A 15,506-nucleotide genomic window follows, 5' to 3' on the forward strand; every position below is an offset into this window, starting at 1 on the left:
ATTCCTCTTTTAAATAGTTTTTCAGTCAAAAAACTATTAGTGAAAGTTTTTCTACTTTATTCAGTCTAAAGAGAGCTTATAGCTTGTGATTTGAAGAACAGTAATCAACCAGTAGGGGTAGATTTGCACTAAGAATCTGGTGCAGCTATGCATGGTAGCCAGTCAGCTTCAAACTTCATCCTGATCAATTCAAGTGGTAGTATACCGCTTTTTGCGACTTTTAACTACAGGTAAGCCTATAATAAGGCTTACCTGTAGGTACAATTAATATCTCCTAAACCGGCACAGTTTAGGAGATATTTTCACTGCATGCAGCCGCTCACGTGAGCGGCGCATGCGCTCTGAAGGTCTGGCGGACCTTCAGCGTTCCTTGCAGGGAACTTGCCGAAAAATGACTCCCCCGCGCATGCACGGGAGTGATGTCATCGCGGCTCCGGCGCTGTGATTGGAAGAGACGCCGAGGGATCATGTCAGCTCCCACAGTGGTGTCAGGGGGTCCGTGTCGGGGCTTCGTTCTAAGGTAAGTATTTCATAATGAGCTAGTATGCGATGCATACTAGCTCATTATGCCTTTGTCTTGCAGGGTTTTTTTTTATTTATTTTTTTTAAGTATACAACCGCTTTAAGCTTTGGCAATATCTGCACCAGTTTAAGTAAATAAAAAAGTGTGTACAGTATCAACTTGATCATTTTTTGTGACAAATTTACTTTAAGTGCCGGTTCACACTAGGGCGACCTGTGAGGCGACCTGGTCGCCTCACAGGTCGCCGCAGGTCGCCTCCCATAGGGAAGCTGCGGACCCGTTCTAATAGGAGCGACACAATTCGCTCCGACCTAGAAAAAGGGTCCTGAGCTTCTTTGGGGCGACCCGGAGGCGACCGCCATAGACTTCAATGTTATGAAGTCCGTGGCGGCCGCTCCGAGGTAGCAGCGCTGCTCGCACCGCGACCTCGGAGGCCGCGGTGCGAAGTAGCGTCGCTACAGTGTGAACCGGCGCTTAATTCAACTTCTCTTATTACCCTTAGTAAAATATTTATATTGCAATGAATTAAAAATAGTTGTACATTACAACAAAACAAAGTGTAATTACAGGGCAGTACCAGCAAAAGCAGATGTAGATGAAGGTTTTATACAAATTATGGGAATAAAAAAAGAAAAAAGAATTAGAGAGGTATGCTTTATATAACAAAAATCCAATGATAGGCGTAAACATTTGTTTACAATGTGGAGACTCCCAATTAATCTTTAGTTAGTAATGCACAACTTGTCAGTTATAAATGTCAAATACAATAGCAGAGAATCAGCTTTGTATATATAATATGTCACGTAAATATCTATGAATTCTTATAGATCACGCAACATGCTTTTTTTTCACATTTAAACTAAAGATGCCTACTGTTTAAACTATACTCAAGAAATATGTTTTGCCATATTTCTTAATAACAGGATAGAGAAAGTGTTTCTAACAAGCAATGATAGCAGCACATGTGTGTCCAATATAATAGGCTATTTAGAGTGTAAATAATGTTTTTGTAAATTTTAAACACAGCTGCCCGGTTTGACCTAAAGTTCTACTTGCTACACTTATTGTGAGCAGCTGCAGTATTATAAACACTTTGACACAAGTACGACTTCAATGGCTTATTCAACGTTTTAATGGAACTGCTAATCAGATACATTAGAATATAATACATACTGTTTCTTTTTTGATAAACAGGACTCAATAATGAAAGTAATGTATGTAAGTGTATATAATACATGGTACAATGCTTGGAAAATGAAGTAGCTAAGTGTGCCAGTCAAGATGGTGTACAGCAAAAAGATGCAACAGCTTTCCTTTCGTGATCTTAAAGTTGAACTAAATTGGCTTGCCCATTTTTATACAAAATATAGCCTCTTAAGTTTTATTAAACTTAACCTGCTAAGTCCGCTCAACAATAAGCTTTAATGGCTACTTGGCAAACTTTGGAACTTCGATACAAACCTATGTTGGCTGGTGCATATTACCTCTTCTGTGTCTGGATTAAAGATTGGGACTAGACTACCCATTTGACCTAAAGTCAATTGTTAAATTAATGGAATAGTGGTGATGTGCTACCTGACAGAGGCTTCTTTTAGTAAACAGCCATCTTTGTATGTAAAGGATATAGGTCAAATGAAGCTTGCATTGTGGGCATCTGTATTTTCATAAAATGCCATTAATTTCTGCGCCTAGAAAATGATTGGCTTTTTAAAAAAAACATTAAGGTGACTTTAAAACAAACTTTTTTGAGCAATTTGGTACTATTCATAATGTATATAAAAACTATGATTTATTTACAATAAAATGGCTGTCTTTGTTTAAACAAAAAATAACTTAATCACTGAAATAATTTCTCTCTTTGACAGGAATATTTAGATGTCCTTGGAAGACCAATGGTTTTGGCCAGAGACAAAGCAAAGCAAGTACAGTGGACTAATGTTTATTTGGATGCTTTGGTAAGAACAGAGTACATTCTAAAAATGCACAGAGTTAACGTATGGATAAAATGCAACATCACTTAATCACAGACCATATGCGAATGAAGAAATAGTTTCTAATGTCTGTTGTAAGCAATTATGTCCCTAAATATACTGTACCAGTACAGATGGTACATAGGCCTTTTTTCCCTTTCAATATACTTTTTAATATAATTTTTAACGGGTTCAAGCAGTTTGAGTAAGACACATGTTGTATAGAAAAAACATGATGAAACAGGTTCAGACACATAAAAGGAAAATGTACAAAACACAACAGGGACAGTATTATTGTTCATCTTTGAACTGACCATAAGTTTAGGGGTTCATATGTCATTATTCATAAAACTTTATTTTGGAAACGAACTGATCCCCAGCATTTAATAATCAACCAACAGAAGCATGCAAAACTTGTGTAAGGTGATATTTTTCTATAAACTTTGCTTAGGTAATGTGTGGTGATAGAAAAGGGTGGGAAAAATAAAGGGTTTTGGGCAATGAGAAGTTATGGGTCATAATATAAGTGCATATGCCTTTTTTTAAAGGGACATTATAGTAAAGAAATTAATTTATAAAATGTAATATTTACATATACTGTAATACTGTGTATATATATATATATATATATATATATATATATATTCCTCAGATTCCCCAGAAAATGTATTGTCCAGTTTTTTATTATTTTTTTTATAGTTAGTGAAAAGCAGAAAAACTACACTATAACAAATCCTTTTCAGTTCCTTTGTTTTCTGCTGATTCCTTTTTCTGGATGTTGGTAATGTTTTCAAGCCTTTCTGATGTAAGATACAGCCATGTCTTATCTTTCTGGTATTTGTACCGGACATCCTAGTATTTGGATGCATTACAAAAGCATGTATTGTGCTGTTCTCCTGCTCAACTCTAATGTCTCACTACGAACGATTGTATCTTTTGCATGTTTCTAAATCTTCCTAGACTTACAGTAAAGTGTCACAGTATGTGCATCTGACACAGGATACAGCACAGAAAATGCTTAATGGAACAATTTGTTATATCTTCTCCCCTTTAAATGACCAGAAGTTCATTGCCCAGACCTTTTTAGTGAGCATTTTGTTACTGGAAACCTGGAGGATGTTATGTTGAGCTTTATTTGTATTATAGCAGCCCATTAAGTGATATTAAGTGTGCAAAAAGAGACTACTGTTTAAGATATCTGTAGCCCATGTAGGTACATTGTATATATCCATATTTAAAATTCTAGTTTTAGATATCTACTTAGGTCATTGAACTGTAATTACATTTTTTTTCTGTTTGTTAATATGTCATTTTTTACTTCTAACAATTATTGTACTTTTTTCTCCATACTGAAGAGTTATTTATTAAAAGTTAACATTATTTTCAAAGTCGAAAAATAAAAATAAATTTTTAGAACTATATTTGCCTAATTTGTCTATGCCATCTCTATATTACATGCAAAAGAACACACATGTGGCTGTGTTTTTACATGAAAGAAGAAAAAAGAAAAACCCAGAAAACTAAATTCTGTATTTATGGCTTACTCTTTATAATCTTCTTGTGAAATTTACACTTCTTAGCTTTTATTGGGGGTGGACATATAAATGTAAATTTTATGAGTAAGTCAATCAGATCTAGAAGCCATTAGGCACTTTTATTGAGCCAGGAAGTTAGTGCTTTGCCTAACTGTATACATCTCAATGATTGTACAGAGAAATACATGATTAATTATAGCTGCTCTTTTACTGATATACCTAAATAAATTATGAGCTCTCATTGCAGAGTGATTTCGACCTTGGTAACCCTTTTATAGCTGGAGAGGGCAGCTACATTTGTACATGAAATATTTGAAGGGATTAACTGCCAACCTATGGCAGGAGACCAGGCAATGGCCTGAGAGGTAGTAGCATGCTGAGACTAATGGGCCATACACACTATAAGATTTTCTGAAGACTTTTTCCTTTAGATTTACCAAAACCATATAATATGAGGTCAAACCTAAACACTTTAAATTTGTATGCAATCTGGCAGGCCCTTGCACTACATAGAATAGGTAAATCTGAAGGAAAAAGTCTTCAGAAAATCTTATAGTGTGTATGGTCCTTTACAGTTAACCCCGAAATATTGGGTAATACCATTTTGATTGTCAGATGTTAAAGTACTAATGTATGGGAGATGATCAGTTAGTCAGTTAAAGTAGGGAAGTTTTAAAACTGCTCTTAGGAATGTATTTTTGCCATATGTTTCATCTGGGGAGATTTTCTTTTACTTTCTATCCTGGAGATGCAACAGGAAATGAACGTAAATCTCTCCAAAATAAACAGAATTGCCATCTTAGAATGTTGTCATATGAACAGGTGTCTCTACTTGAGTTTCCCTCGCCCACTGCATTAATGGCAGCTCAAAATTGTAGATTTACCCTCATTGTCTTGATGAAAATGGTCACCAGGATGAAAAATAAGGGTAAATCTTTCCAGAGGGGACATAAACAGCATTAAGGATTTGACCAATGGTCTAGTCCTTCCCTACTCTTTCCAAAACAAAAAAAATGCTTTACATATACTTTATTCTCAAAAAGGGTAATGTTCTTCATAGTTTATCAACATTACATATACACAACGTTCGATCTGCGCCAGTGAAAAAGTCAAGTGCATTCAATCTTATGAAAAAAGTTTCAACTTTGGCTGTAGTTAGTCTTTTTTAGGAGGTATGTAGGAAACTGGGGGTGGTAAGGGGGGGAGGTACTTGGTGGAGGGAGGTGTAGGGGCAGTGGTAGCAACAAGGTGTAAAGTAAAACAATATTTAAAACAATATTAAAACAGTGTTTAAATTACTAGTAACATGAGAGTATGTATCATGAGGAATAGGTACATGGCATCAGATACAAATCGCACATGACATTGCAGTGGTATTCACATATGTTGGACAGAAAACATGGACATGGACTACAGTAGAATAGGTACCAGAAATTTCACAGCAGCAAAAGGTCGCTTCTATTTGGAAAAGCAAGAAAGGTACATATACACAACCTTCGACCTGGGCCAGTGAAAAAGTCAAGTACATTCGATCTTATGAAAAAAGTTTCAACTGTGGCTGTAGTTAGTCTTTTTAGGAGGTATGCAGGATAGTTCAATGCCTGGGGTTAGTGGAGATGGATGGTGGAGGTGGATGCAGGCTTCATACAGAGCTAAAAGGACTCTGCAACAGACAAAAAGGGGTAGGAGAAGAAAAGCAGTGCCACCTCAGTGTAGATTAAAAGGTTATTTATTATATAAAAACAATGTAGTAACTCACACAGAGGAAATAGTTGCTGCTGTTCGAAATCACGGGGCCTAATACAGCCTACCTGACAGGGCCCCCCACCCTCCTTTTTTTTTTACAGTTTTTTAACTGTCTTGATGGGGGCATTTGGTCAGCTATTTGGGTTTTAAACAGACCCCTGATGTCTCACATTTGAGACAGATAAAGGGACATCGGACAGAAATGCTTCAGTGATGAATGGACAAAGTAAGTGATCAGTGCCAATCACTCACTGTGTTCATTCAGGAAAGGAAGGGGATGGTAAATAGGACATATTTACCGCACACCCCCACCCCATCCTGAAACATCCCCCTGTTTACCCTTGGCAGCTGCTGGTGGGAGAGGAGAGGAGGGAAGATGGCAATGCTACAGGGGAGGGGGACACACAGGAAGGCCTCGACCGCAGGAGGGTGGGGATGTAGATACCAATCCCCCTGTAGTGCAGCCGGAGGAAGAACAAGGAGGAGAGGCCAGCAGAGTTGCAGTGGGAGCCACAAGAGTTGGCAAGAAGGCAGTACAGCATTGCTCCTGCTCGGCAGGTGCCCAGACCCCACTTTTGAACTGATAGGGCCTGGGCCTGGTACAGGAGGGCTGGCTGTACTGCCTTATCAGTGGCCCTACTTTTGGGTGACAGCTTTGAGTTTGCTAGGACTGCTAACATCACTTTCAAGATGATGATGCCCAGCAACAGTCTCAGATATTTTGGAAGGGTACACAAAGGAGGCTTTTATGGATAATGACATGAATAAAATATATTTATAAACATAAAATGTTATGGAAGTTTGTTGGGGAAATTAATGGTCTGGTGGCAGGAACTCCTTAATTCACTCAATAAAATGATTACTATTAATATTATACAGGATCTATACAGTGCCAACAGTTTGCACAGCGCTTTACAATATAAAGGTAGATAGTACAGTTACCATGCAATAAAACACAAGAGGGTTAAAAGGGACTGCTCATAAGAACTTACAATCTAATAGATTATGAAAATGATAAAGAGTACACTGCACTGCAAGGACCAAGGAGCAATATAAAGTATTTTAGCCTCTCTATACATGATGGAGAATTAGTGAAGTGTAAGGCAGCCCTTAAACAAATACAATATATACAAAAAATTTAAAAAATGTAACAAAACTGTTCTGACCAATAAAGTCAAAAATTGCAATTGTAATGCAAATTGTTTTAATATTATGCATATTATGTTGGTTATGTGTTTTTATCTGCTTAACAAACTATTTCAAGTCCTCACAAATGGTTAGTTATTCCTGTCAGTGCATTTTTTTCTTTGACAACCAGTTACTAATTAAGTGGGAATTAATGTCTATAAACAGTAGGTATATTGTGTTTGAGTGCCTTTCTTCTGGGTGCTCCTTACACATCCCATGGTAGGGGAATTAGGCTGTTAGCTCCTTCAGGTTTAGGGACTTCTACTCAGTAAAGCTTTGCCTAATAAATACTGGAAATAAATAAATACTAAATGAATAATACTGACTGTTTAACTTTATATTTTTGAAGAACTGCAAATAATAAATGCTCTTGTTTCTGATTTCAGGAGTTGGGCCTTGTCATCACTGGTACCTTGCCTGTTTTTAATTTGACAGGGGACCGTAAAGAAAATAAAGTGAGTTGATAGTAAAGTATGTATGTGAATCTTGGCTCTATTTCCTAAGGAGTGATAAAAACCCTGTATATACAGTATTATGATAAAAGCCTACATATGTTAAAAAAAATTAAAACTAGTTACCCACTGATATGACTTTTGTCACAGAAGCTGTCTAGAGTAATATGTTAATGCTCTTGATACAATATTACTTCCTTCCCTGTATAATGCTTATAGGCTGACTAGCATAATTTGTTTTCAATGATAAATGCAGGTGGAATATCTGCTAGGAAATATATTTGCAATTTCCTGCCAGGATAAATCTCTGCACTAAGCACACATCATTTCAAAGTGGTGAAGCCCTTCTTCTTTATAACTTGCCGATGACATTATACTCCAGAGAAGTGTCATTAATAACAATAAGCATTTTAAACTCATCTGTGCCAGTTGAGAGACATTTACTTTTATTATCCAGAACTCACTAGTGTTGTATTTATAGTTTATTGCAAGCACATTCAGTGAAGTGAAGACAAGATGATATGTGAGCTACCTGAAAAGACAATAAAGGGACTTTAGATCACCACCCACTTGCATTTGTTCATAAAGTACTAAGCTTTTTTTTGACTAAAGTAAACGTCAAAAAAATGAATACATTTAACACAAAACCAACAAAACTCACTATATCCCATATGCAAGCAAAAAATAAAGGATCATAAAATACAGCTTTACAAATTCATGTACAGTAGGTTTGCAGTGCAGGGTTTAATTTGGAGATAGGCACATAGGGGCATATAGTAGATGAAGACCAAAAGACTTTTCACTTTTAACTTTATTTGAAGAGACTGTCTAATGGCATAACTTTAGCTCTGGCAAAATAGGCCATTCATGGCTTCTGACTGTTTTGTATTTTTGATTGTGATGTATAATGGTGTATCCAATTGCCTGCAAGCAGATGCTTCTTGTAAAAATCCCCCATGCTGTGCTCCCTAGAGCTGCTGAATACTGTCCCAAACAGTTGCCTTCTGGTGCTGTAAAGATTACCTGCACCCTTCTGCCTTCTTGAAGGACAATAATACTAAGAGTTCTGTGAATGGCTGAGAGAGCAGAAGGGAGTGGTGCAATTTTTCAACAGCTGTTAACCTTTAAAGCAGTGTAAGACAGCCACTCAGGGCAGTATCCATTTGCTCTGAGGTGGCAGAACAGGGAAGCTTTTTACCAAAAGCAGGTGCCTTGATGCTGTATGCCCCCCCCACCTCCCTCCCCCCAGAATTAATAAAGGTAAACTGGTATTTACTAGCCTAGCATTATCAAAGTCTTGGGTTAACTACAAAAGAGAAGCAACAATGTTAAAACAAAACACACACGTGGGAGACGCTGCTATCACCTGAACTCTCTCTGGCTCCCTCGGACATTCAATATCACCGGATGGCACAGGCTGTAACTGCCCACCTATCCCCAACTATCACAGCAGCAGGGGATAGGGCCGTGGCAGCAGGCATCACACAGCTCCGCTCTCCGAGTTCAAGCACCGTCTCTCAGATCTAGAGGATAAAGCTTAAACTTCCCAGGCAAATGACCAAAAACATGCCCAGACAATACATTCTAGATAAGCTTAAAGATCTCGAGAACCGATCCGGTCAGAACAATCTGAGAATTATAGGGCTTCCTAAATCATTCAATGTGGGCTCCCTGATAGAGATCTGTGCCGCACGGCTACCTCATGCACTGGGGATTGTGATGCCATGTGTAGTCGAAAGAGCACACCTTTTGGGGATCCCCTACAATGATCGCCGCTCTCCTCGACCAGTTATTGTGTGATATCTCAACTACATGGACAGAGTAGCCATTCTTAAGTCCTTCTGCAATGCCAAGTCACTCCAATTAGACGGTCAAAAATTGCTTCTCTTTGCAGACTATTCACAAGAAGTTGCTCGCAGACACAAGGCATTTCAACCAATATGTGCCATGCTTTATCAAAAAGGCATTAAATTTACACAAGCTTATCATGCGGTCCTCCAATTCACCGACCCAGTTGGTGATCCAAAATCTTTTTCACACCCTGAAGAGGCAGCCAACTATTTACAGGCCTATCTTCATATTCCAATGGAAACCCAGCCAACGACAGACGACGACTGCTCCCTCCCTCTCCCCTGGCAACAGAGATCTTTGAAGCCCAAGGAAAGATTCACCAAAATGGGCCCACTATTCCAATAAGCCCAAACTTGACAAACTCCGCTGATGTTCAGATGATAACGGCTACACAGTCTATTCCACTGGCACTCCTAGGGCTCTGGTGATATATTTTGGCAATTCTGTATTCCTTAGTAGCCAAATATACCCTATACTGTTAACCTTGTATGTGTAATGCCATTCTGTTTTTTTTCTGTTTTGTTAATGCCCACAGCCTTACCGGAGATATATCTACTGAAATTTGCCACAGCTGTCAAGACTCTTGGGATCTACATTGTTCCCCTTTAGCCTTCACATTCCCAGGGAGACACCAACCACACAAACTCCGCGTGCTATACATACATCTCTGGTAACGCTGTCCCGAGCATAATGTATCTCACGTGGATGAAAGCAAAGTCCACGCCCTCTGTTGTATGTTCATATTTTTTTCTTCTTTTGTACTCATATGTTGGGTTAGTAACCACTCCACACCCTTTTTTACAGAAAGCAAGCACCCTCCTCTATTTCCATACCCCACTGGGCTACACCTCCACAGTGTCAATCCCGTTACCATTTATTCCCACTTTATTCATTTTTACCGAACCCCCCCAACACCGCTCTGACATGAAAGTGGTCTCATGGAATGTCAAGGGGTTAAGGTCTCCCCCATAAAAGAATGGCAATTCTATGTCATCTTAAGCGGCTTAAGACTAATATAGCCCTACTTCAGGAAACCCATTTGCCCTTATCAGACTTTAATCTTATGCGCAAATTGTGGGTAGGTCAAGTATATGGCTCTGTGTTGGTAAAGGGGAAAGCAGGTGTACTTACTCTTATCAACAAAAACCTTCCCTGTGAGGTCCTATCAGTAGAGACAGATGAGGATGGTCGGATGGCCATAATCAAACTCAAAATATTCTCCAGGGAACTGGTACTCTCCAAAATCTATGCCCCTAACTCCCCCTCCAAATAATTTTTTCAGGGCCTCACCTCTCACCTAGCCCCCTACATCCACTTTCCTCTACTCGTCAGAGATGACTTTTACTCGGTAATGCACCTTCTGGAAGATAAGTCTTGGGGTGGGACCACTCCAACCCCCTTCCCTCAACTCGTCAATACTCCTCTAATGCAAATCGCTGAAAGGCTTCAACTAATTTACATGTGGCAGCTCGCTAATCCTGTCGGTAAAGAGTACACTTTTTTCTCTACCCCATAAGAGCTTATCCAGGATAGATTATCTCTTTTGCAATTCTCTTCTTCTAAAGTTTAACGCAGATCCCCTAATATCAGAGATTGCAATGTCGGATCACACCCTGATCTCTGTCACTTTGACGTATCTTGCACCCCCTTGCGCCAAAACCTGGCGATTCCCTTTACATCTATCCAGCAACCAGAACCTCCTGAATGCCATCAAGGAAGCCTGGGCAGAATTCATGGTAACTCACGCAGAACATGCTGTGAACCCCAACCTACTCACCCTCACTTCTAGTTCAGTTAAACGCCCCGGTAACTGCCGCGGATGTGAAGTCTGCGATAGCTTCGCTGGCATCAGGCAAAGCTTGGGGCCCGGATGGGTACACCGATCTCAGCAGACCTGACTGCTCCAACCCTTGCATCAGTCTACAAAGCCATCTTAGACGGAAGCCAATACCTTCAGTTGGGCTTCCAAGCTTTCAAAAAATTGATCCCAAAAAAGGAAAAGACCAAACGGAGCCAGGCTCTTACCACCCGATTTCCTTGCTCAACTTGGATTCAAAGATTCTATCCAAAATCTTGGGCAACAGGTTAGCATTGATCGTGCCATCACTAATTCACCCCTCTCAAGCAGTCTTCACACTTGGACGACCAGCCACGTCCAATATTCATAAAGTCCTCTCCGTCTTGGAACAAGCGAGAGCCAAACTCATCAGTGACCTAGCCATTATTACACTAGACGCTGAGAAAGCCTTTGACACTCTCAGCTTTAACTGGTTGCGGGTGGCTCTCCAGAAGTTTGGTTATGATGGCAGGCCTTCACATTATCTCCGCCGTGCACTCTGCCTCTTCTGCCAATGTGGTAACTGTAGACCACATATCTAATAGCTTCCCCCTCCACAAAGGCACAACCCCCTCCCCTCTTTAATCCGGCCCTTGAACCCCTGTCACGCTTACTTCTTTTGCACTCTAATCTCCCTCTAAATCTCCCTCTACCACCTTAATTTTCCTCCAATTTTCTCTAATATCATTGGGGAACTAGAAAACTGGTCAGCCCTTCTCCTCTCCCTACTTGGCAGATGTCATTTATTCAAGATGGTTAGTTTCCCAAAACTTCTCTATCCCCTCCAAACCACCCCCCTCCTATTACAGCACAAAGACATCCAGTCCCTCCACAGAGCTCCTTCAGGCTTCCTTTGGCATGGATGCTGCCCCTGTATGTCCCTTCACAAGTTATTCCTTCCCAAGCATGGGGGGTGCTAATCTACAGAATATCCGAATGTACAATCTATCTTGCCTCCTCAGAGTAGGTTTGGACTGGTTGTCAGGTTCATCCAGATACTCTAATTATGATCTAGGATCCCAGATGTTAACTGTCCGCTTTATTGCATTGCAGAACCAACTCCCTCCCTCCATCTTTAAAACATAATCTACTGTTACATGACACCCTAATAGCCTGGAGGGAGACCAGGAAAAAACTGGGGTTCTCTCCTTTTACATCTTGCTACCTTCCAAAAATCGGTCACCCTCTCTTTCCCCAAACACGGCAATACGTGGCCTTCTCCACATGGGCCTCCCGCAGGCTCACAAAAATGGTCCAATTATTTGACCCCTCCTCCAGTATAGCTCTCCCCTTGCCAGTTCTGCAAACCTGGTACAATCTACCTGCCCACCAGTTCCTATATGTTCAACAAGCAATTAATTTTGCAGTTAGCCTTTGTCCTGACAGGGGGACATGTTTTTGCTCCTCTATTCTGGACACCCTCCTGGATCACAATCTCCTCAAAATCTCTGACATTTACAAACCCCTATGCTCCTGACTCGTCAAACCTCTCCATCTGGGTCCAACCTCTCTATGAAACAAAGATCTCACTCATCCAGAGTCAAGAGATTACATCCTAGCAGGGTACAACACCACTTGTGCCTTCATCATCAATGAATTCTGGAGGAAGCAGCAACTCAAAATCCTGCACCGAGCATATCTACCATTCCCAACATCCTCAACCTTAACAATCCACCAGCCCAGACCAGTGTTGTTCCACAGACTGTGGCACTGCCCTCTCATCTCTTGTTTCTGAGACCAAATAGAAAATTTTGCTGCAACTGTAACCAGGTATCAACCATGCAAAGATCCCCTCCCCTTACTATTTGGCTTCTTTGAAGGATCCCCCAACGGATATACAAAACCACTGTCTCTGATCATACGGTGCAACAAAGCTTGACTATCCACATGCTTCATGGTGGCCAGGAGGGCTATCCTCAAACAATGGACCTCCACTATTCCCCCTACCATCTCTGACGTGAAAAACCAAACTCACCAACCTTCTTCGCAAAGAAAAATTGGATGTGATGCTCTCCACCTGCAACCACTCTCGCTTTTACAACAAATGGGACTTTTACTTGACAAAGTTTCCACACTTTGTGGACATCTCTCCCAGGACATTCTTCCCTCTCGATAATGGGTGAGACCATTTCTTCTCCTTCTCCTCCCTTCCCAACAATGTCTCAAAAGTGATTGATGTCAAAATCACAGCCCCCCCCCCCCGGGCTACCCTGACGGTCTCTTCCACCCCTAGGCCTTTGCCCTACCCTATGTATCCTATGACTTAATAAAAAAGGAAAGAAATTTGATAGAAAATGTAAAACAAATCTGATTTTAATGAATAAAACAGTGCAGTTAAATAAATAGAGAGTTACAGGTGTGCATTTCACATATTTATTTTTAATACTGTTGCACAAAAGAGCTTTGTAAAAACATTAAAATTGTAGCAATGTGGTCAGACCACGCCGCCATACATATGTCCGTATCCACGTCAGCTCCCCAGCCGTCTTCGTTCATATGGAGATGTAATAATTCAACCCTGTCAGACCCCGATTCTCTCAAGCACCTCCAAACTCAGCTTAGGGAATTCTTCACAAACAACGCCACCCCTGACATAGACCCCTTCATGCTTTGGAATGCCCACAAGGCTTATGCAAGAGGAATTCTCATTCAATTAGCCTCTAGAATGAAAAAGAAATATCAGAAAACGCTTCGAGACACCCTCGAAAACATTAAATCCCTGGAAGAGACCAATAAACAACACCCCTCACAAATATTGTCATCCAAGCTCACAGCTCTTAGAGCAGAACTCTGCAGGCTTTTGCTTGTACACCACGACAAAATGCTGGCGAAACTCCGCCTCCAGTATTACTCGAACCATAATAAGGCAGGCAAGTTTCTGGCCTCCAGGCTTAAAGCCAGGAGAGTCAAATCTAAAATAGCGTTTGTGACTCACCCCCATACAGGTAAAAAACACACGCACCCTCAACAAATTACAGACGCTTTCGCCGACTATTATGGCTCCCTGTACAACCTACGTAACGACTCGACCACACATAGCCCGTCGACGTCGGAAATCCTCGCCTTCTTGAGTCGTATGAACCTTCCCTCTCTCACGCCCGATGACCTATCATCCCTGAATGCCCCCTTTACGCCAAAAGAACTTTCCCAGACTATTCTAGGTACTCCTTTAAATAAATCACCAGGCCCTGACGGGTTAACAAATGAATATTACAGATCACTCCATGACGTACTCTCGCCCCACATGTTGTCCGCATTTTCCTCGGCCATTGCCACGGGCACTTTCCCAGGGGAGATGCTCCAGGCGAACATCATAACCCTTCCTAAACCAGGTAAACCCCCTACCGCCCCAGCGAACTTTAGGCCCATATCCCTCCTAAATAATGATGTCAAACTATACGCTAAACTTCTCGCCAACCGCCTAGCAAAACTTTTGCCGAAGCTGCTGGGGGGAGACCAAATGGGATTCGTCCGGGGAAGGCAAGCCCCGGATGCGACCAGAAGGGTGATAAATTTAATGCATCATTCAGAGAGCTCCAGAACGCCTTCTCTGCTTCTTTCCATAGACGCAGAGAAGGCGTTCGACCGTATCCACTGGGAATACATGGAATTGGTTCTACGCAAATTTGGATTCTCGGGTCCGATCCTGTCGGCCATAGTGGCCTTATACTCCTCTCCATCGGCTAAGGTACTGTCCGCTGGCATGCTTTCTAAACCCTTTAGCATCACCAACGGTACGCGACAAGGGTGCCCTCTCTCGCCCCTCATTTTTAACCTTTTAATAGAGCCACTGGCGGAACTGCTACGCTCCTCCCCCATGGTATCCGGCTTTAAATTTGGATCCTCCAAGCACATCATCACTCTGTTTGCTGACGATGTCATTTTGAGTCTAACGAACCCCGTGGTGTCCCTTCCAGCAGCTCATAACATTCTTCAGGACTTCAGTAAGGTGTCCTTCTATAAAGTAAATTTTGGAAAATCCGAAATCTTAGGTATGAATATACCCGACAACACCCGCAAACATCTCCAAACACAGCTCCCATACGCCTGGACTTCTGACTCTCTAAAATATCTAGGGATCCAACTGGCATTCCCCACATCCAAATTGTTGAACTCCAACATGAAATCCCTACTATCCACCCTAACAGCAGATACCGCTGGTATCAAGTCGACCGAAATCTCCTGGGCGGGACGAATAGCGGCATTCAAAATGCTCTGCCTTCCAAAAATCCTATACATGTTCCGCACTCTCCCAATACATATCACCGGTGCATACCTTACCTCCCTGTCCAAAATACTTCGCACATTTGTATGGCAACGAAAGAGAGCCAGGTGTTCTCATACACATATGATTCGTCACAAAAAAGCAGGGGGACTGAGGCTATCAGACATAACGGACTACTA

At 41.1% G+C, this 15,506-nt stretch overlaps 1 protein-coding gene across 2 annotated transcripts in view; it reads left to right on the forward strand.

The window, feature by feature from the left end:
• CACNA2D1 (calcium voltage-gated channel auxiliary subunit alpha2delta 1) overlaps positions 1-15,506 on the forward strand; it is a 960,240-nt gene that overhangs the window by 814,092 nt on the left and 130,642 nt on the right. For both annotated transcript variants that reach the window (XM_082257081.1, XM_082257082.1), the window contains exons 15-16: positions 2,389-2,478; positions 7,349-7,417. In XM_082257081.1, the coding sequence (XP_082113207.1) occupies positions 2,389-2,478; positions 7,349-7,417 (159 nt within the window). The remainder of the gene's footprint in view (positions 1-2,388; positions 2,479-7,348; positions 7,418-15,506) is intronic.

Source organism: Pelophylax lessonae (assembly GCF_965119305.1).
Source record: "Pelophylax lessonae genome assembly, chromosome: 4".
NCBI classification, from domain to species: Eukaryota; Metazoa; Chordata; class Amphibia; order Anura; family Ranidae; genus Pelophylax; species Pelophylax lessonae.